Source organism: Pristis pectinata, chromosome 1 (assembly GCF_009764475.1).
Source record: "Pristis pectinata isolate sPriPec2 chromosome 1, sPriPec2.1.pri, whole genome shotgun sequence".
Lineage (NCBI taxonomy): Eukaryota > Metazoa > Chordata > Chondrichthyes > Rhinopristiformes > Pristidae > Pristis > Pristis pectinata.
Genome location: NC_067405.1, coordinates 51,364,251 through 51,386,575, shown reverse-complemented (window position 1 = coordinate 51,386,575; position 22,325 = coordinate 51,364,251). Strand labels below are relative to the sequence as shown.

At 42.7% G+C, this 22,325-nt stretch overlaps 1 protein-coding gene across 3 annotated transcripts; it reads right to left on the bottom strand.

Moving 5' to 3' along the window:
- Positions 1 to 57: 57 nt before the first annotated feature.
- On the bottom strand, positions 58 to 22,325 carry nup35 (nucleoporin 35). Of its 3 annotated transcripts, none has more exons than XM_052020126.1 (10): positions 22,189 to 22,324; positions 21,627 to 21,752; positions 11,924 to 12,091; positions 11,210 to 11,337; positions 10,429 to 10,489; positions 7,312 to 7,453; positions 5,184 to 5,253; positions 2,863 to 2,991; positions 1,728 to 1,889; positions 69 to 1,123 (listed from the first exon to the last, which is right to left on the bottom strand). In XM_052020126.1, the coding sequence occupies exons 3-10, from the start codon at positions 12,078 to 12,080 to the stop codon at positions 1,046 to 1,048; spliced, it is 927 nt and encodes a 308-aa protein (XP_051876086.1). In that variant the 5' UTR covers positions 12,081 to 12,091; positions 21,627 to 21,752; positions 22,189 to 22,324; the 3' UTR covers positions 69 to 1,045. The 3 variants fall into 3 exon arrangements, with proteins under 3 accessions (XP_051876077.1, XP_051876086.1, XP_051876095.1); XM_052020135.1 differs by lacking the exon at positions 22,189 to 22,324 and adding an exon at positions 21,936 to 21,954; XM_052020117.1 differs by lacking the exon at positions 21,627 to 21,752 and having other exon boundaries at positions 58 to 1,123; positions 22,189 to 22,325.

Genomic DNA, 22,325 nt, shown 5'->3' with positions numbered 1-22,325 from the left:
GAAACACTGAAATGAAATTGGTCATTACTGAATGAGCAATGAGATATAACTTCAAGTCATTGACCACTTAAAGCATCCGACTTTTATTTGAAAACTGTATTAACATTTCCATGACACCATTTTATATGTGTTACATTAACTTGTGACTGCAGCTCGGACAATGCTTTCCAAGATTTTTCAAATATACAGAATTAACCATTTTATAAATATACACAATTCTGTAAAATCTACTAAATCAGAAAAGTCTCATCCATAAATTTTATTAACTGTCTGGAAATCCTGACGTGCGTCATACAGCAATACGACTTATGAAAAATATGTCTTCTAAAAAAGGTTTACAAAACAATGAATACCAAAAAAATACTGTCAATACTTAGGAATATGCAGTAATAGAGCTCAATAATTAAAATCTGGAACTTTTTGGCATTCACTAGTAAAATAAAAATCAGATTACCCTTCTGGTCATTTTGTATGATCATTTAAAGTAACATTGTCAGTTCAATATAAAAAAGACAAATTCTATTTTTGTTACTCATGGTCTTGGACTTTTCCTACATATAGAAAGATCATTTAAATTTCAGAATGTAGATTATAAAATTACAGTTGGTGAACTCTGGGACAGATTTCAATTCAAAGAAATAATGTACATGATCAGAAAAGTATACCACCATCCCCAATAGACATTTTCATACCAGGGAAGTGCATGCACCAAAACATTAAAAAGGCAACAATTGGACATTTGTACACAATACAGATTTTATCTGGCAAACCTCCCCTTAATCACACTTCTTGCAAACTTATGCATGGTCAAACTCTAAAGTGCAAACTATTTACAGGGTGCCTGGTCAGAAAGTAGACCTGAATAAATGCACATCCTTGTACCAATAACAGTGGTTATACAACTAACCAGAATGTATTAGTGCTGGGGGTTTTCCTGTTAATAAAGTGGTGTCCATAATTGCACATAAATAATAGTTTATCAGCAACTGTCATTAACATTGAAAGAAATCTCTTTTCAAGGTTCTTTAACTGGAGGATAGCAGAACTACCAACCAAACATGTACTCCATGGCTTTGGAAACAAGACTCTCATCTTTTCTAGGGGTCTGCCTGTCTGAAACCACCTAAAATGGAGGGAAAACAAGGGAAATGAAAAATCAATTTAGCTTCCAACTACATTTCAAATTAAATAACATCAGCCTCCAGTTTCCCACATTAACAGACAAATTAGGAGCAGGAGTACCGTCAGCTCTTCAAGCTTGCTCCACGTTTAGCAAGATCACGGCTGATCTAATTGTAACCTCAGCTTCGCATCCCCATCTACCTACAGTAACCTTTAGGATTAGGTATCTAACTATCTTAAAAATATTCATAGACTGCTTCTACCGCACTTTAAGAATGTTCCAAAGACTCAACGCTCATCTTTGTGTTCAATGGGCAATTACTTATTTTTGAACAGCATCCCTTTACTCCACATTTCCCCACAAGAGAAACATATTCACCTTGTCAAGATTGTTCATGAACTTATATATTTCAAGGAAGTTCCCACTCTCTCTTCTAAACTTCAGTAGATACTTGCCTAGACACTCCAACCTTTCCTCAGAAAGCCACCTGTCCATTTAGGGTATTCATCTAATAAATCTTCTCCAAACCTATTCCAACACATTAAGATGCTTCCTTAAGTAAGGAGACAAGTACTGTCCAAGTACTTATTTGCTAATCACATACCTGATAGTCACTACTAGAAGCTTTGTATGCAGCAGCCAAAGGCCTTATTGCAGTAGTTCTGGGCGTGCTTGGTGACTGAGCAGGTGTACCCAGAGTGTTGATAGGAGGAGTGAAGACAGAGAAGACGGATCCATAACTTCGATCATTTGTCTCCATAACACTCTGGTAACAAAAAGACAAGTGTTTGAAACCATTTTCTAAACTTTTATCTTCAAAACTGCACCAATAAAAAGGTCAAGTCATCTATTAAAACAGACTATACATGCATTACCATAACTAGACATTTCCTGAGTGGGAAAAGCACTGAAAAGGGAAGGAACACAAGCATGTTTTCTTTTTTTAAAAAAGCTCTAAATCCTGCAATGTCATGAAATGACATTCAATTTTTCCCTTTTTTTTAAAAATCCTTCACAAAAATATTTAAACAATTATTATCAAGTCATGAAAATTGGAAAAAAACTTCTTAATCAAAGAAAGCTGTAATGATAATAGTGCACTCTCAGGTACTGATAACCTTCAGTTCACTATTGCTGTTGCCTCAACTTATTTAAAATAGCAAATTCCATTAAGAATATATGTATAATAAAGATGAAAAATAAACTCAGAATTTTGGCCAATTTTTATAAAAGCTAATGTAAAAATCTTACGTAATGAGATGACATTTTTAAAAACAATATACGATAAAGCTCCAAAAATCTGTTATTCAATTATTCAGAAATCCTAACTGTTCAGCACCTGGCTCACCAGGTAATATTTGCCACACTCTCCTTTCCACTCACCAGGGCCCCAGCTTCAACACTCCCTTGCAACTTACACAATTCACTGAAAATGTATTAAATTTTGTAACATCTAGAAAAAGGGAATTAAAAGTACATTGGAGTATAAACAAAAATAACATCCAACAGTCTGGAAAATCTGCCAGTCCAACTCAACCAAAAGTCCTGAGCATGCCAGATTATAAGAATTCTACAGTATATTGTCATGAGGGCTATATAAGTCAACCTAAGGCTCTGCATAAAAACACCAACAAGGCCAGTGTACTCAGTACTCCAGCAGCATTTCCTCAAAGATTCTTCAATTTACCTTCAAGAAACATCCCGACTTCAACTGAAATAACAGGAGAAAGGTAACTTACCTTATCGATGCATGGTTTCACTCCAACCATGATAGACTCGCCAAAAATCTTCCCATCTTTACTTAATGCTTTCCTGGCCTGCAGTTTAGACTGATACTGAATATGCATCCAATTCCCATTGTTTGACATCTGTGTACCATTCAAAAACACAAAAATCAGATTTAAATGCAAAATTGCTTTTTCTTGAAGCAGCAAGAGCGCAATACCAGGTGTTTTCTTTACTGCTTATGCAAAGATTGTGCTAGACAAAAAGATATATTGAATAAAGATTGGAATTATACATGGCAAAATTAAGTAGTTATAAGCCTAATGCATGTACCTTTCACAATGCACAATGTAGAAAATGAAAAGTTCACAACATCAAATTACTTAGTGACAGGATGGAGTGCATTTTTGTTCTATTAGACAATGTATTCAAGAAAAGCCAATCGGTATCAGTTGAGTTTATTTCATTAAATTATAAAATCTGAAATCAAGCTTCAGTTCCATTAAGTGTATTTTTTTTCCAATTTTTGAAGGATTATGGAACATACTTGCTGAAGTGGGTAAAATGAATGCATTAATTTCAAGTCTGCATAAATTGCCAATTAAAATTTAGTCAAGGAGCAACAGATTAAGACGCGGTTCAAAATAAAAAGTGTTTTACTTTCCACTGGCTAATCAAACCATAACCTTGAAACAGACTGATTCAGGGTGCAGCATTTGAGTGCATTTGAACTGAAGGAATTGGGGAAGAACAGTTGGGAGAAAAAGATTCATGGATACATTGCTCTTTTGGAACAAAGCTGATGGTTTGATTCAAAAATTATTCTTTTGAATGGGAGCACAGAACTTGGGTGAATGTTTTAGTTTTTGGAAAGGGCAAGATTAGTGAAATCTACAGGCTGATGCAGTGCACTTTTTGTGATGACGTGTGAAAGGTAACCAAAGCAACAGTGGAAAGGAAGCCCAAATATACTCTTAGCTGATCTATTGCAGTATGTTATTTCTAAACAAAAAAAGTGCACAATTTTGACTGTTTCACAAAATTTGAAAGGCCATAGGTCAAATGTAAAATATTAATCTATACAACAGCAGAAAATACAAATGCAAAAAAAATCACTAGAAGGAATAACATTTGATATCTTTGTATTTTATACAATCAACATCTGCAATGTAATGTATTAAATGTGTAGGATTCGATAAAAATTATCAATTTTTTTTTAAAAATGCTGACTCCAGAATCTCTTATTGGTTTTCTACTGTTGTCAGGGAAAAAAGTACAAATCTCAATGCAAAACAATGAACAATACATTCAGAATTCAAAAACAAAGCCTTTCAAACTGACTCAGGAAAACGCAGATACATTTGTTGTATTTTTCAAAGGTTAAAATGTCAATAGCTTCAGCTTGAATCATGTGAATAAAACCACATTGTCCATTGCAATTCAGCTCAATTACATTCAGTTCACTGAATAAGAGCTCCAGTTCATTAACTGAATACATAAAGAAAGTTTTCCTTACTAGTACAAATAGGAATCATCAAATATACATTATGCTCCTCACATTACACTGCTCATTTACAAATTAAAGGTTAGCTTCATTTAATCGAACCACAAGAAATTAAGTTTTTCAATCCTTGGAAAGGTAAAAATATTTCCACAGCTAAATTAGCATATAGCTTAAAGTCCTTGTCAGCAACCTTAGTAATAATGAATTATATTCAATATTGCAGTTATTGTTATCAAATTAGTACCCAGTAAATGGGGAAAAAATCCAATTACATTAACTACAAGATTTGCTTGTCACCCTTACCCAATTTTGAGAGTCCGCAGGGGAATATTACATATGTGAACTGGAAGCATAAAGTTCCAATTTCTGCCTAAATATGTAGTCATGTTTTACACAGTAATAACAAAGTTTTACCAAGTTGGGGGGGGGTATAGATAGTTAGAAAGCCGCTTCTATTCATTGAAATCTGTGCATCTTTTTTGAGATAAGTGCTCTCATTCTCTCCTTGGAAAATAAGTACAATTTCAAGTGTAATTTGTATTTAGCTTACTGATTACACCAAACCACTTCAGTGTCAGAAACATAGAACACTACAGCACAGTTCAGGCCCTTCAGCCCACAATGTTGTGCCAACATCTTATCCTGCTCTAAGATCTATCTAACCCTTCCTTCCCACATAGCCCCCAACTCTAACATGACTTAGAGTTGATGGAAAAGTTTGAATTTTATACAAACCAATGGATAACATTAAACAATACTTTGGTAAAAGACCCTCTGGTACAAGCCACATGAAAATTTACAACAACTGGAAATTAGTTTTTGGAACCTTACCACATGCTTTAAAATATTTCCATATTGTGCAAATTGGAGGAGGATGTATGAAGCAGATGCTGGGGGAAACCTGCAATGAGATTTTCTAAGCATGATTAACATTATTTAAAATAATCTTACTGTACAGGATGATATACCTGCAGTTAAAAACCACGAACACCAGCACTAGCAATGACTAAGTTTTGCGAGAGTACTTCTGGTCACTAGAATTTTGGTTTCCATTTGTAAATAAATGTTTGCAATTTTAAGATTTACAAATCAGAAAAAAAATGTAATCAGCCAGATGATGGGTTTCTAAGTTTATTCTAGTATCACATCAAACCAGCTGTTCAATCTTCAATTGACAGCCACTGAAACCAATATGGAGACTGTAAACTATCATAGGCCATGATATTCTATTGACTAGTTTATAATCCGTGCTTTCATAGCATTAGATGCCTTAAGAATCTTTTGCTGAGTTCACATTAACACTTTAAGCAAATAAAGACATTTTTCTTTTACAAATTTGTAATTTAAACATGTCACGCCATTAAGAATATACCAAATGCTGAATTTTTTGATTTAACTGTGTCCCGAAGTTAGAACAATGCCAAAATTACAAGTCTCAAATATAAACTGGTTAAATCCTTGGTGAAACAAGTGAAGATTCTAAACAACCCATACACAAAATAATGAGGAGCAGGTTAACAAATGAAGATTTAGCAAACAAGCAATAATTTAAGGCACAGTTGAAGTCCTGACTTAATTTTGAAATGTTAACTTAAATACAATTCCTCAAAATATCTTGCATTTCTTCCAAGCATCATTCATAGTACTCTTTTATCAAAGGCAAGACGAGTCAATTCTGCTCTCTAATTTAAAATTTGGGTAATCATTTATTCCAATACACACCTATACAGAGAAAGGTCAATTCTTCCATCATAAACTAAAGGCAGCGCTGAAAATACTTAATCAAGTCAACATAATCAGGACTAATCAGCAGCCTAGGGATTCTACTAATCTGCCAACTCAAAGTAAAATATTCTATTATTGAAACCAATGAAGAATCCAAGGATGTTTATATCTCAATTCAGCCTTATGCCTTCTAGGTGGCATCAAATTATGAAAATACTTCACTAAATAAGGCAAGTAACAGGTTATAGCAACATAGGCTTATTAGCAAATGAATTAGGAGTGATATGGATGCAAAATTGTCAAAGTAACAGAACAAAAAAAAGTTGAGGTGCATGTTTTTCAGCCTGGAGGGAGGCAGTTTTCATCAGAATTTAATACCAGGATAACTTTTCCTTCTGATACATATTAATATCTTCGCTTGGGAGTAGGGGGCATATTTTCAAAATATACAGACAATGAAATAAATAATAGTGAACACTAAAAGACCTTAATGGGATATGGACAAACTGATAGAATGAGCACACAGAGATGAAAGTCAATACAGAAAAGCACAAGACAATACATCCAGGTAAAAAGAATAAAGAATTACTTAATTTTTAAGAGGTTGCAAAAACAAAGACATGAGAGAATTAGTGCATAAATTTTCAAAAAGTGATAAAACAGGTTAACAAAAGTATTTGTATCCCACAGTTTTATAAACAAAGGAAAAGAATACCAAACTGGTTGCTAAACTTGTACAAAAACCTAGTTAGGCCCCAGCTAGTAGAACATAGAAAATAGGTTCAGTCCTGACTATCTAAAAATTAACTAATTGGTCTTAGTTTCAGCAGTGTGACATTTAGAAATGAAAGAAGTATTTTGTTTTAGGGCCAGAGGTCTTTAAACAGTGATTATGGCTTTTTTTGCCATTGAGAACACAGTTGCATCTCAATTAAAAAAAAACACATTATTAATTTTTTTTAAACAATGAGAGCAGGTTATAAATATTTAAAGTTCGTGCCAATTCACTGATTCTTCTAATTACACTTGAAAAGGCAGCAACATTCACCATGCAGGAGTAGAATCAGTAAAAGCAACTTCTGGATTTATGCATTTAACAATGTACATGTGCACTCCAGTAATCACAGTCAGATTTTCCCATTATAAACATAATGGTGTTGGTAGCCTCACCATCACTCATACTGCAAATTTGTGACTATTTCTACAATTGAGAGAGAAAACAGATGGTACAAACCCAAAAACCGTAATCCAAGTTTCATCTAAATGATCATCTGAAGTGAGAGATTCTCCTTGAGTGTAGAAAGGATCTGCCTGTGCAGGAGAAAGTGTGGACTTTCTGTGCTGGCCAATTGTGGTTGGACTAAATACATTACCACCTAAAGATAGAAAATAAATAGATAAACTCTAGTACATTCTATAGAACAATCATTTTAAACCTGAGAAATAGAAAATAGGAGGAGTAGGCCATTCAACCCTGAGCCTGCTCTGCCATTAAATATGATCATGGTTGATCATCCAAATTCAGTAGTCTGTCCTAGTTTCCTCCCCATATCCGTTGATCCTTTTAGCCCAAGAACAATATCTAACTCCTTCTTTAATAATATGTAATGATTCGGCTTCAACTGCTTCCCGTGGTAGAAAATCCCACAGGTTCTCCCACTCTCTAGGAGAACAAAATTCTCCTCATCTCAAGTGGCTTGTTCCTTTTTCCTTAGACTGCAACCCCTGGTCCTGGACTCCCCAACCATTAGGAACATACTTCCTGCATCTAATCTGCCTAGTCCTTTCTCACATTCATAAAAGGAGTGCAAAAAGACAAGCAAATTCACTCTTCAATTTTATTCAACAATGCCTAGCAGTTACAGGATCAACAATTGCACCTGTTACTCAAAATCATCACAACAGTTATGTAGAATCACCGACTTCATCAAGACCTGTGTGGATGAGTGTGTGCCTTTGAGAACATAGTGTTCCCAAACCAGAAGCCCTGGATGAACCAAGAGATTAGCAGTATGCTGAGGGCTAGATCCGTTGCATTCAAGACCAGCAATCCAGAATCCTACAAGAAGTCGAGATATGACCTACGGAAGCCTTTCATGAGAGCAAAAAGGCAATTCCATGTGAAGTTAGAGACACACAATCGGATGCACGACAGCTGCAGCAGGGTTTGCATTGCATGCCATTACTTCCTATAAGGTGAAACCTAATTGCATAAATGGCAGTGATGCTTCACTCCCCAATGAGCTCAACGCCTTTTATGCACACTTTGAAAGGGAGAATAACACTACACCTGTGTGAATCCCCGCAGCATCCTGCAACCCTGTGATCTCTGTCTCGGAGGCCAACGTCAGAACATCCTTCATGAGGGTGAACTGTCGCAAGGCGTCAGGCCCCGAAGGTGTACCTGGCCAAGTACTGAAAACTTGTGCCGACCAACTAGCTGGAAGGTTCAAGGACATCTTCAACCTCTCACTGCTGCGGTCTGAGATTCCCACCTGCTTCAATGACTATCGCCCAGTAGCACTCACATCTACTGTGATGAAGTGCTTTGAGAGGTTGGTTATGGCCAGAATTAACCCCTGCCTGAAGAAGGACCTGGACCCATTGCAATTTGCCTACCACCACAACAGGTCTACAACAGACGCAATCTCACTGGCTCTCCACTCTTCTTTGGAGCACTGAGACAACAGCAAAACGTATGTCAGGCTGCTGTTTACTGATTACAGTTCAGCGTTCCAACACCATCATGTCCTCAGTACTAATGATCAAGCTTCAAAACCTGGGCCTCTGTAGTCAGCCAGCTCCATCATGGGCACAACCCTCCTCACCAAAGACATCTTCAAGAGGCGGTGCCTCAAGAAGGTGGCATCCATCACTAAGAACCCTCGCCATCCAGGACATGCACGCTTTTCGTTACTACCATCGGTTAGGAGGTACAGAAGCCTGAAGACCCACAGTCAACGATTTAAGAACAGCTTCTGCCCCTCCATCATCAAGTTTCTGAAGGGTCCATGAACCCACGAACACTACTTCATTATTCTGTTTTTTTGAACTATTTATTTACTTAGTAACGTATAGTAATTTTATGTCTTTGCACTGTACTGCTGCCACAAAACAACAAATTTCATGACATACAAGTCAATGACAGTAAATCTGATTCAGATTCCGATTAGAATCAGATCTTGGATTTCAACTGAAAGTAAAAAAAATCCTACCATTGAGGACCTCCTATTTGATGTCCAGGGACAAAAACTCAAATCTTACATCACATACATAATGTGCAGATCAGGAAACTTAAAAATGATGTTGAAACACTTTTCTTAAGGTTATGATGAGAAATATTAAAAAATAATACCCAGAAGTATGGCTTTGTAAACTAAAGTCACTATATATATTTTGATATTTCACTACAGAATTCAGCAACAGTCTGAAAGATTGAGAACAGTGTACTGCTTCTGAGAAGGACATACGGAAAGACATTTCTAGAAGCAATGATTTGAGGCAAGAGGCCAGGCAACCTCATATTTTATGGCATTGAGAAAAGGTATCTAATTGAGGCATGATTGAACCCAGTGACCCAGATTATGCTGGGATACTGGTTTTCATTAGTCGGGCAATGCAGGGAGGTTATCCTCCAACTTTATAAAACCTTGGTCAGACCTCAGCTGGAGTACTGTGCGCAGTTCTGGTCACCATGCTATAGGAAAGATGTAATAGCACTGGAGAGAGTGCAGAGGAGATTCACCAGGATTTGCTTGGGATGGAGCAGTTCAGTTTTGAGGAGAGACTGGAGAAGTTGGGTCTGTTCTCCCTACAGCAGAGAATTTTAAGAGGAGATATGATTGAAGTATATAAAATTACGAGTATAGATAGAGTAGACAGAAAGAAATGCTTCTCCACATCACAGGTAGATAAAAGCAGAGGATATAGATTTAGAGCAAGGGGAAAGATTCTGAGGGGGAACTTTCCACCCAAAGTGTGGCAAGTACCTGAAATGCATTGCATGAGAGAATGGTTGAAGTTGGGTCACTGAGAAATATCCAGAGAGCACTTGAATCACTTGGGCATTAAACACTAAGGACCAAGTGCTGAGAAATGGGAGAAATATGGAAGAATGCCCACTAGTCAGAGTGGACCAAATGGCCCGTTTCCATGCTGTATGATTTTATGACTCCATAATCTTGACCTCCGGTGACATCTGTGTGGGGTTTGCGTGTTCTCCCTGTGACCGTGTAGATTTCCTCCAACATTCCAGAGACATATAAGTTGGTAGGTTTGTTGGCCACTTATAATCACGTCCCTGAGCAATAAACTGTAACTGCTGAATGAACTGTATCGGCAGTAAACATACCTGATCCAGGTGTTGATAAATTACTCCCAGACTGAGGAGTTTGAAGCCTTGAAATATTTCCCTATAATAAAACAAACAGCCAATGAAAAATTATCTTAGAAATCATTGTGATTCACATTCTGACAATTTCTTACCATGCTAATAAATTCATACGACTGAAGAAAGGATAAAACAGAGATAAAAAGGGATCACTCTTAGCAACACCCATATGTATCAAGGCATTGACAAACAGCGTTGCCAGAGGCTTAGAAGTTTCCCTTTCTCCATTAAGACACATTCACTACAGGGCATCATGAAACCAGTGCAAAAAGTGGAAGAAACAGTCTGGGGATCCAAATGGGCAGAAAGAAAATTCAGACATTGCAGCATTAAGTTGAGGTACTATGGAGTCACAGTATACATTTCAGGTTCAATAAGCAATATCTAGCCTGTGGCTATTGCAATTTATACCTGTAAGGTCACCAAAATAGAATGGGTAACTATCCTAACATAAGGAATGTTATCCTTAATTGTAATTTAAAACTTAAAAGAAATAGTTATGTCTTGATCATCATTGGTTTAAAAAAAACTGTAGCAGCTAATCAATGTTTCATCTGAATTAATAACATTTTTTTACTAAAACAAAATTATTTACTTTTCCTGCAAGGAAATCTCACTGCTTTTCATCCACCACTCCTTCGCCATACACAAATATAACTTTGGAGATAAAATCCTGCAGTCCCAAGGCGTAGTGATATTTTGCCCATAAAAACTACCCTAGTGCTTGAATCTAGCTCATTACCAGTTGTCGTGAATTTAAAGATGCGAGCCCAGCTCTTGAAGTTCCCAGATCATCATACAGACTTCGAACTGGTGGTGCGCCACACTTATCTTTAGGGGTGGGTACAACTGGTTGGGGAGGAGTACCCCCTAATTTGAAAAAAATAAAATGCAAGAACATGTTTCTCAAATGCAAGAAATCTTTACGATTATAACATTTATAATCTTGTTGGCAGTTTTAGTGAAATATAAAAACTGAGTAAGTTAACTACTTTACAGAGGCAGAAGCATGAACTCAAATGCAAAATAAAATCCATACATTGGACTTGAAATTGCAATACTGTACTCAACTTTCTTTGGTTTAAGGTTCAGTTGTAACAAAAACCCTAAAACTTTTAATGGAACAGATTTATAATATGACTGAGTTAGGTCCTATCATTACTATTTATACTTCCTCATGAATAAGACAAGATTGAAAAATTTGCTGCAAACAGATTAAAAACTAATCACCATTTTAGATTGATACTAGGATAGTAGGCAGCTTCAAGACTTGCTTTTCTTTAACGGTAACAAAAACCTGAAGACTGCAAATCGAGGATTTTCTCCTCATTGAAAACATGACATTGCCATCAACTAGTACATTTACCAAAACTAAAAATGCAATGTCCAAGTACAGCTTAAAAGCAAGATTAAGAATTCAGCATCATTCCTGTCCATGTTGCATCACACTCCTTACCTCCAAACGGAGTTCGTATATCCGTTATACCAGCCAAAGTGCCACCAAAGTTACGTGCTTGAGGAGTGACAGGGGATGGTAAATCTCCCATCAAGAAACCAGGTAGAAACTGGGCCCCTCCGCCAGGCTTAGGAGATGTTGGAGATCCCAGAGCCATTGGTTCAGATCCTATAATTAAAAGCAACAATGAGTGAATAAGACATTGTATTGTAAGCAGGTATATAAAAATTACTCAAGCAGTTTTCTTTTTAACAACTGTTTTGGAAATGAGGAATTCTTGGTTTTCACACACCTTAAAAGTACGAATGAGTTTAATAGGGTACTCTGGGAAAATATGTTTTCAGGTGTGGGAGAGTCCCAAACCAAAAGCCATAATAACAAGATTGGTGAGAAGACAGAACAAACATGTACTCATGAGGGTAAAGACAGCAAGCCCAGGGAACCCTGGATGTTAGGGAATAGAGGGGTTAATTAACAAAAAAAAAGAACCATATAGTAGGTATAGAGTACTGAAAATGCAGGGAGGCTCTTCACGAATTTTGAGAGTATAAAAGGGTGCCTACAAAAGTTAGGAGGGCAAAGAAGGGGCACAAAATATCAGTAGAGAAAAATCCCAAGAAATGTGACACATTTTAAGAGCAAGAGGGTAACCAGGGAATGAGTATGGCCAATTAATGACAAAAAGAGGCAATCTGTGCATGGAGCCGGAGAACATGGGGAAGGTCTTAAATGAATATTTTAAATCTGTATTTACCAAGGAGAAAGGCATTGAAATTTCAAATTTCATTTGGGGCAGTGAAATTCTAGAGTGTGGCAACCCACCTTCGACGCAAGCGAACTGGCTCCAAAGTCGGCGCATGCGTAGGCAGACAGGCCAGCCACAAAATGGCACTGGGCCTTCAACAGCGAGGGGATAAAGCCCGCGTGCGGGAAGAGGTTCGGTTGGCGCACCTCTGACGTCATCACCGCGCATCGAGCGTGGTAACTTAACTGCTTAAAAGCCAGCGCAGCAAAATTCGAATAAACCAGTCTCGAGTTCAACCCACCGACTACGTGTCGTTATTCCTAGCTCAGTGCATAGCCCATTGCTACATTGGTGACCCCAACGGTCCAAACGGGATTTGGACCGAAGATGATCGACTCTTCATCCGCTCACGCAGTTTCGCTGAAACTGCCACCCTTCTGGACACTGCGACCATGCCTGTGGTTTGACCAAGCGGAGGCCCAGTTCCAGATTCGGCAGGTATCTTCTGATTCCACGCGTTACTATTACGTGGTGAGCTCCCTTGACCAGGAGACAGCCACCCAGGTTGAGGATTTCATACAGTCGCCCCCGGAGGAAGGCAAGTATGCAGCATTCAAAGCGCTGCTCATACAGACCTTCAGCCTCTCACAACGGGAACGCGGTGCCCGCTTGCTGCACCTGGACTGTTTGGGGGGACCGGCCGCCGTCAGCATTAATAGCCGAGAAGTGATCCTGGCTGACGAACACAAGCCCTGCCTCATATTCAAGCAGGCACTCCTAGAGCAACTGCCCGAGGACATACATCTGCTACATGCCGACGCAGATTTCAGTGACCCCCGGAGGGTAGTGGCCCGGGCAGACGTGCTGTGGAAGGCCAAGAAGGAAAGCGGGGCGTCCGTCGGCCAGATTACCAAGCCACGTGCCCAATGCCAGGACAGACCAAGCCCAGCAATGGAGCGCACTCAATTCAGAGGCAGGAGTGAGGAGGCCACTGTACAGTGGTGTTTCTATCACCAGCAGTGGGGCGCAGAAGCCCGCCGGTGTCGCCCGCCCTGTGAGTTCTCGGGAAACGCTAAGGCCAGCCGCCGCTAATGGCTACGGCGGCTGGCCACCAGGACAGCCTCTTGTACGTCTGGGACAAACAGTCCGGATGCCACTTCTTGGTTGACATTGGAGCGGAAATCAGCGTCTTATCCCCGACGGGGCACGACACCCGCAACAGGGAGCCGGGACCCACCCTGAGGGCCGCAAACGGCAGCACGATACACACCTACGGCACCCGCACAGTGCAGCTGCAGTTCAGTGCCAGCCGGTTCACGTGGGACTTCACACTGGCCGCCGTGGCCCAACCACTCCTGGGAGCGGACTTCTTGCAAGCTCACAGCCTACTGGTCGACTTGCATGGGAGAAGGCTGGTCCATGCCAAGAGTTTCCAGACGTTCTCTTTGGGCATAGCCAAGTTGCCGGCCCCACACCTGGACTGCATCACGCAATCGGACAACGAATTCACCAGAATCCTGGCGCACTTCCCATCAGTTTTGGCACCGCAGTTCACAGCAGCCATAGCCAGACACGGAGTGCAGCATCACATTCCAACCAAGGGACCACCCCTCCATGCCCGCGCACGACAGCTTCCCCCGGACAAGCTCCGCCTGGGGGAGGAGGAGTTCAAGAGGATGGAGGAATTAGGGATCATATGAAGGTCAGACAGCCCATGGGCTTCCCCCCTACACATGGTGCCCAAAGCAACCGGGGGCTGGAGACCATGCGGTGACTACCGTCGACTGAACGAGGCTACAACCCCAGACCACTACCCCGTGCCGCACATACACAACTTTGCAGCAAACCTGCACGGGGCAAGCATCTTTTCCAAGGTGGACCTCGTCCAAGGATACCATCAAATCCCGGTACACCCTGAAGACACCCCCAAGACAGCACTCATTACCCCATTCGGCCTGTTCAAGTTCCTCCGAATGCCGTTCAGCCTGAAGAATGCCACACATACATTCCAGCGGCTAATGGATGCGGTGGGACGTGACCTGGACTTCGCATTCATCTATTTGGACGACACCTCACAGCCAGCAGAAATCGTCAGGAGCATCTGTCTCACCTCCGCCAGCTCTACTCCCGCCTGAGTGATTTTGGCCTCACGATCAACCCAGCCAAGTGCCAGTTTGGACTCGACACCATCGACTTCCTGGGCCACAGGATTACCAAAGATGGGGCAACACCCCTGCCCGCCAAGGTAGACGCGATCCGCCACTTTGCCGGCCCAACACAGTCAAAGGCTTGCAGGAGATCGTGGGTATGGTCAACTTCTACCACCGTTTCCTCCCCTCAGCAGCCCGTGTCATGCGCCCTTTGTTCACCCTGATGTCGGGTAAAGGCAAGGATATTACTTGGGACGAAGAGGCCGTGGCCGCTTTCGTCAAAGCCAAGGAAGTCTTGGCAGACGCTGTGATGCTGGTGCACCCCAGAACGGACGTTCCAACCACCCTCACAGTGGACACATCCAACACGGCAGTCGGTGGGGTGCTGGAGCAACTCATCGAGGGGCGCTGGCGTTCTTCAGCAGGCACCTGCAGCAACCCGAATTTAGGTACAGTGCTTTCAACCAGGAGGTGTTAGCACTATATCTGGCCATCTGACATTTCAGGTATTTCTTAGAGGGCAGGCCGTTCACCACGTTCATGGACCACAAACCGTTGACCTTCACATTCATGAAGGTGTCCGATCCCTGGTCGGCCCGCCAGCAGCGACATCTGTCCTACATCTCCAAGTACACAACGGACATCCAGCATGTCTCGGGAAAGGACAACGTTGTGGCGGACACACTCTCCAGACCAGATATCCAGGCCCTGTCCCAGGGGGTGGACTACGCAGTGCTAGCGGAGGCGCAGCAGGCAGACGACAAGTTACCCAGCTACAGGACCGCAGTGTCGGGTTTGCAGCTGCAGGACTTCCTAGTAGGCCCAGGTGGGAGGACCCTCCTGTGTAACGTGGCTACCGGCCAACCTCGCCCCATCGTCCTGGCAGCGGCGAGTTTTCTACTCCATACAGTTTGGCACACCCATCCATCAGGACAACCGTCCGGATGGTCTCCAGCAGGTTCGTGTGGCACGGCCTTCACAGACGGGTCCGTGAATGGGCCAAAACGTGCTTGCAGTGTCAAGCAGCCAAGGTGCAGCAGCACACCAAAGCCCCACTGCAGCAGTTCAAACCCACCCACCGGAGGTTCAACTACATTCACATTCATGTGGATATCGTGGGGCCCTGCCAGTGTCGAGAGGAGCGCAGTACCTCCTAACTATGGTAGACCGGTTCACGAGATGGCCAGAGGCGGCCCTGCTCACTGACACCTCCGCCGATTCCTGCGCCCGAGCGCTGATCGCGACCTGGGTAGCACGCTTCGGGGTACCGGCCCACATTACCTCCGACAGAGGTGCCCAGTTCACCTCCAGCCTGTGGTCGGCCGCGGCTAGCCTGTTGGGAGCACAGTTACACCACACTACTGCCTACCACCCACAGTCGAATGGACTAGTGGAACGTTTCCGCCGTCACTTGAAATTGGCTCTCATGGCCCACCTGACTGGGTGGACGAGCTCCCCTGGGTCCTGCTCAGAATCCACACAGCACCCAAAGAAGACCTGCACACCTCGTTGGCCAAGCTAATGTACGGCGCACCCCTGGTCGTCCCAGGAGAGTTCCTACCAGCCCCAAGGGGGCAAGAGGAAGAACCTGCAACAGTCCTGGACAGACTACACAAGAGGCTTGGCAACCTGGCCCCCGTACCAACATCACGGCATGGATAGATCCCCACCTGCATACCCAAAGACCTGAAAGACTGTAAGTTTGTATTTGTATGGCGGGGCGCACACCGGACACTGCTACAGCGGCCGTACGAGGGGCTGTTCAAGGTACTCTGGAACAACGGGTCCACGTATGTTCTAGACATTGGGGGGAAAGAGGAGGTTTTCACGGTGGACTGGCTCAAACCGGCCCATGAGGACTTGGCGCAACCAGTCAAGGTTCAGGCTCCACAGCGCAGAGGCAGACCACCCAAACAGCGACTGATCCAGGCTGTGGACTTCAGGGGGTGTATCGCCGGTTCTGGGGGGGGGGGGAGAGGGGGGGTGGGGAGGTGGGGTTATGTGGTGACCCACCTTCGACGCAAGCGAACTGGCTCTGAAGTCAGCGCGCGCGTCGGCAGACAGGCCAGCCACAAAATGGCGCTGGGCCTTCTTCTTCAACAGCGAGGGGAGAAAGCCCGCGCGCAGGAAGAGGTTCGGTTGGCGCACCTCTGATGTCATCGCCACGTGTCGAGCGCGGGAACTTAACTGCTTAAAAGCCAACGCGGCAAGATTCGAATAAACCAGTCTCAAGTTCAACCCACCGACTATGTGTCGTTATTCCTAGTTCAGTGCATAGCCCATCGCTACAAGAGCACATTAAATTTATAAAGAAGGTATCAGATGCCATGGGAAGCATAAAAGTGGATATAGCCCCATGGCCTGTTAAGATGTATCCCAAACTGCTATGACAGACGAGGGAGGAGACTGCTGGGCCCCTGATGGAAATATTTAAATCCTCAGTGGCCACAGGTGAGGTGCCAGATGACTGGAAGGTAGTGATTATGGTACAAAAAACAAAGCTGGAAGAACTGTGGGTCAAGCAGCATCTGCAAAGGCAAAAGGGGTATGTTGGTGTTTCAGGTCGAGACCCTGTATCAGGACTAATGCAAGGTCTTGATCTGAATGTCAACATATACCTTTCACCTCCACAGATGCTGCCTGACTCAGCTCTTGCTTTTTGTTCCAAATTCTAGCATCTGCAATCTCTCATCAGCAAATATGGTACCATTATTCAAGAATGGCAGCAGGAATAAACCAGCTAATTACAGGCATTTAGTCTAATATCAGTGATATGGAAATTATTTGAAAAGATTCTGAAAATCAGGATTAGTCTACACTTTTCATGGATTATGGATCATCAGCGTGGATTTTTGGTGGGAGATCCTGTCTAATAATTGAGTTTTTTCTGAAGAAATGACTAAAATATATTGATGAAGGTAATACAGCTGATGGGGCTTCAGTAAGGCCTTTGACAAGGTCCCTATAGAAGGGCAGCCAAAATGTCAGAGCTCATGGGATCCAAGGTAAATTGGCAAATCGGATTCAGAATTGGCTTGGTAACAGGAGACAGAGGGCGATGGTAGAGGACTGTTTTAGTGATTGGAAGCCTGTGACCATCAGCATACGTCAGGGATCAGTGCTATGATCTTTGCTGTTTAATATATTTACTTATTAACAATTTAGAAATGAAAGTAGCAATAATGATTACTAAGTATGCCGATCACATGAAAATGGTGTTGATAGCACAGAGAGTCATCTAGGCTGCAGAATACTATTGATCAGCTGGTAAATTGGGCTGAGCAATGGCATATGGAATTTAATCCTGGCAAGTGTGAGGTGATGCTTTTTTTTTGTGCAGGGCGAGGGTCAAACAAGGGTATGAATGGTATAGCCCTAGGAACTATTGAGGAACAAAGGGACCTTACTGTACTAATCAAAAGATCACTTAAGGTGGCAGTACTGGTATTGGTTTACTATTGTCACTTGTACCGAAGTACAGTGAAAAACTTGCCTTGCATACCGTTCGTACAGATCAATTCATTACACAGTGCACTGAGGTAGTACAGGGTAAAAACAATAACAGAGTACAGAGTAAAGTGCATTGCAGGTAGACAATAAGGTGCAAGGTCAAACAAGGTAGATTGTGAGATCAGGAGTCCATCTCATCGTATAAGGGAACTGTTCAATAGTCTTATCACAGTGAGATAGAAGCTGTCCTTGACCCTGGTGGTAGATGCCTTCAGGCTCCTGTACCTTCTGCACGATGGGAGAGGAGAGAAGAGAGAATGACCCAGGTGGGTGGGAGTTTGATTTGCTGGCTGCTTCACCAAGGCAGTGATAGGTATATAGACTGAGTCCATGGAGGGGTGACTGGTTTCCGTCATGTGCTGGGCTGTGTCCACAACTCTCTGCAGTTTCTTATGGTCCTGGGCAGAGCAGTTGCCATACCAAGCCATGATGCATCCAGATGGCATATTTCTACGGTGCATCAATAAAAATTGGTGAGGTAGATGGGGTGATGAAGAAGGCATACAGGATACTTGCCTTCACTGACCACGGCATATTGTACAACAGCAGGGAGGTCTTGCTAAAACTTTATAAATCATTGGATAGGCCACAGCTGGAAGTTAGCATGCAGTTTTGGTCACCACATTAGAGGAAGGAAGTGATTGAAATGGAGAAGATATTGAGGAGTGCCCTAATACCTTCCCCAAAGACCCCTTGTAGAGGCCATACTCAGCATCAGTATGTCTCTTGGTATATAGTCCTGGACTTTGAGCGTGCTAGTTTGCAGCACTCAGTCAAGGACAGCATCTTGCTGTGGTTTGTTCCAGTGTGGAACAGCCAGAATAGCAGATGCTATGTGGGGTTATGGACAGAGCTAATCAAAATTTTCCAAAGTGCAGTCTTTTCAGAGGCTTAAATTGAACTCCTACAGATTATGGTGGCTCATTCATAGTCAGAGTCAAATGGTTGAACAGACAAAATACATCAGCTGAGTACAAGGGGGGTGGTGGGAAAATCAATTAATGAATAGTTTGAAATCATACAACATGGCAGGCACATATCAGTAGTGTGATGCTGGCTGCCTGGGTGAGTTTAGCTCCAATAGCACTCAAGAAACTCAATACCACCAGAACAAAACAGATGATTTGGTCCAATCTACTAGCACGAACATCAACTCCCTTTGCCATGGTAGAGCATAGATGAAGTCTGTAACAATCTACAAAATGCATTGTAGCAACACACCAGGGCTCTTTTGACAGCACATGCCAAATCTGCATCCCTTATCATCACCAAGCAGGACAAAGCAACTGATTAATTTTAAAAATCTGTGTTCCCTTTCAAGTCACAGTAAATGACTTAGAAATACATTTCCATTCCTTCATTAGCCCTGGGTCAAAACACTGGAACTCCTCTTCTAACATTGCTGTGCAAGTACCTGCACCTCAAGAACTGCTGTGGATCAAGAAAGCAGCTCACCATTTTCACAAGGATAATTTAAGCATGGACATTAAATGAAGACCTTTCCGCGAAGGTCGTGTCCCATCAGAATATTGGAAATGCTAGAGAATCAATCAGCATTTTGAAAGTAAAAAGAAATACAAGTTTTATGAATGTGTACGTGAAAAGGCATATGAAAGAGAATTCTGTTAAGACCCCCTCCCTTGCAGCATTTTTGGCAGCTTTTTCTTCTCAATATTCACCATTAAGCAGCTAGGTCATAATGAATATCCAGATTGAAGTCTAAGATCTTGCTTAAAAGTACTACTTAATTTTCAGTTACTGCTTCCAAAAGGCTACCAAACTCAGGAATTATAATGATTGATATCAGCACAAGCGTTAACCCAACTTATTCCATTCTCCTATTTACAACCCAGATGCTCGCAATAGGGGCAGGAGTCGGCCACTTGGCCCCTCAAGCCTTGTCCGGCCCTTCAGTGTGATCATGGCCTCAACTCCTCCTGTGTGCCAGTTGCACCGCGGTTCCCCCAAGACTTGACCGCTCAAAGCAACGAGAGCGGAGCTGCAGGCACTCTCGCTCCCTCCATGGTCCAACACAACATTGAGAGGTAAGAGGTGGCAAGGTCAGGAAACCCTGGATGGTGAGGTGTATCGAGGGTTTGATGAAGGACAAAAAAAGGCAGCAGCATATTGGCAGGTGAGGGGGGGGGGGGGGGTAGGATCAGAACAGACGTGAGGGGTACATTTTTTACTCAGAGAGTGGTGGATGCCTGGACTGCGTTGCCTGATGGTGGTGGAGGCAAATTCATTGGGGGCTTTTAAGAGGGGCTTGGATGGGTACATGAATGAGATGAAAATGGAGGGATACGGGCATTCTGTAGGTAGAAGGGATTAGCTATGTGGGCACAACATTGTGGGCCGAAGGGCCTGTTCTGTGCTGTCCTGTTCTATGTATTAGTCTATTATCGACGACCATAAATCATAGAAAGCTTATAACACAGGAAGTCATTTGGACCTTCATGTCCATGCCAGTCCGAAAAGAGTTACCCAAACTAATCTCACCTTCCAGCATTTGATCCATAGACCCGTGGATCACAATTGTTCAAATACACATTCAGGCACTTTTCAAACTGGGATGAGGGTTTCTATTACCAGCCTTTCAGGCAGGGGTTTTCAAACCCCACCACCCTTTTGAACAAAATATTCTTTTCTCATTGTCTCTCTAATCCTTTAATTACTTAACACCTATGCACTGAGATATCAGTACCGAGTGGTGATTTCTACTATTAAATCATATTGCTGTTTATAACAAGAAATCCTCTAAGCGCAAGAGTGATTAAACTATTTAAAGACACCCTGTAGTATATGTAAACAAAGCCTGAGCATACCCCACCTGGTAATTCAAGCAATTTATTTTTCAATCACATTTCACTTGTCAGTTTACTTCTCTGCTGTTGAAGCCCTCCACTCGTATGCCACACTGGATTCTTACGGACTCATAACAGTTTGGTTTAAATTACCCAAATTATCCCCCTGCCAGACTTCAATTCAGAGTGATCAGACCATTGGTTTGGTTAATCTATAGTGGTTATTTGGTAAGTTTATAGTTTTAAAATTTGACAGCTGAGCAATAAATACTAAGAAGTCTAGTTCACATCCAAAAACAGAGACTGCAGATGCAGCAATCTGAAGCAACAAGTAGTCTACTGGACATCCAAAGGTGTAGCACATCTAAATACAAACTGGGGCACCAATTCAGCTTCTTAACAAAAGGATATCACATGGTATCTCGCCAATTCCCTAACTTGTTTCTACTTTTCAACATTTTCTGAAAAGGAAGTAGTTACTGAGTCATCCAAACCTGGCAGTTTAGGATGATCTCATTCGATTGTCCCTCTCCCGATCTGCCCATGTGAATTGGCCTTTTGCAAAGTGGGTCCTTCTTTCCACAGCCCTCCAGTACAAAACAGTTGCATGGTCAGTTCTCCTAAAAAGGACGTGCAGATTCTCGATTCAGTTTCGAAATTCCAAACAAAACGCCTACTGGTGATCTAGGCCGCGATGAATAAAACGCATTTTTTTAAAAAAAATATCACGACATTTGTCGGCTGGGTGCAAACGAACTCACGATGCAGGCTCATAGGCACAAGCACAAATGCCCTGAACCTACCTTAAATATGCCGCCAATACAAACCGGGCTGTTATAACGTAGTGTTTCTCTCCACCACCCACCCCCTCGCCATTGAATCTGTAACTCCCCCCCAATCCCCATCCGTGCATGCGTGAAGGAGAGGGAGCCTCAAGCGACTGCGGCAGCGGCCTTGTGCCCCCGGGTCCCGGCGGGTCCCCGGAGCTCTGGCCCCCCACGCGGGGCAGGCTGGCGCAGAGCGCGCGCCGGGCTCCGCCGCCCTCCGAACGTTTACCTTGGAACTCCATGACACGGGGCGTTCTAGAGCGTTGCGCACACGTGGACCCGTCGCCCACCCCGCAGCGGCAGCAGCAGCGCTCGGACGCTCCGCACCGCTTTCAGAAATGGCGGAAAATCTCCCTCCCCAATTAC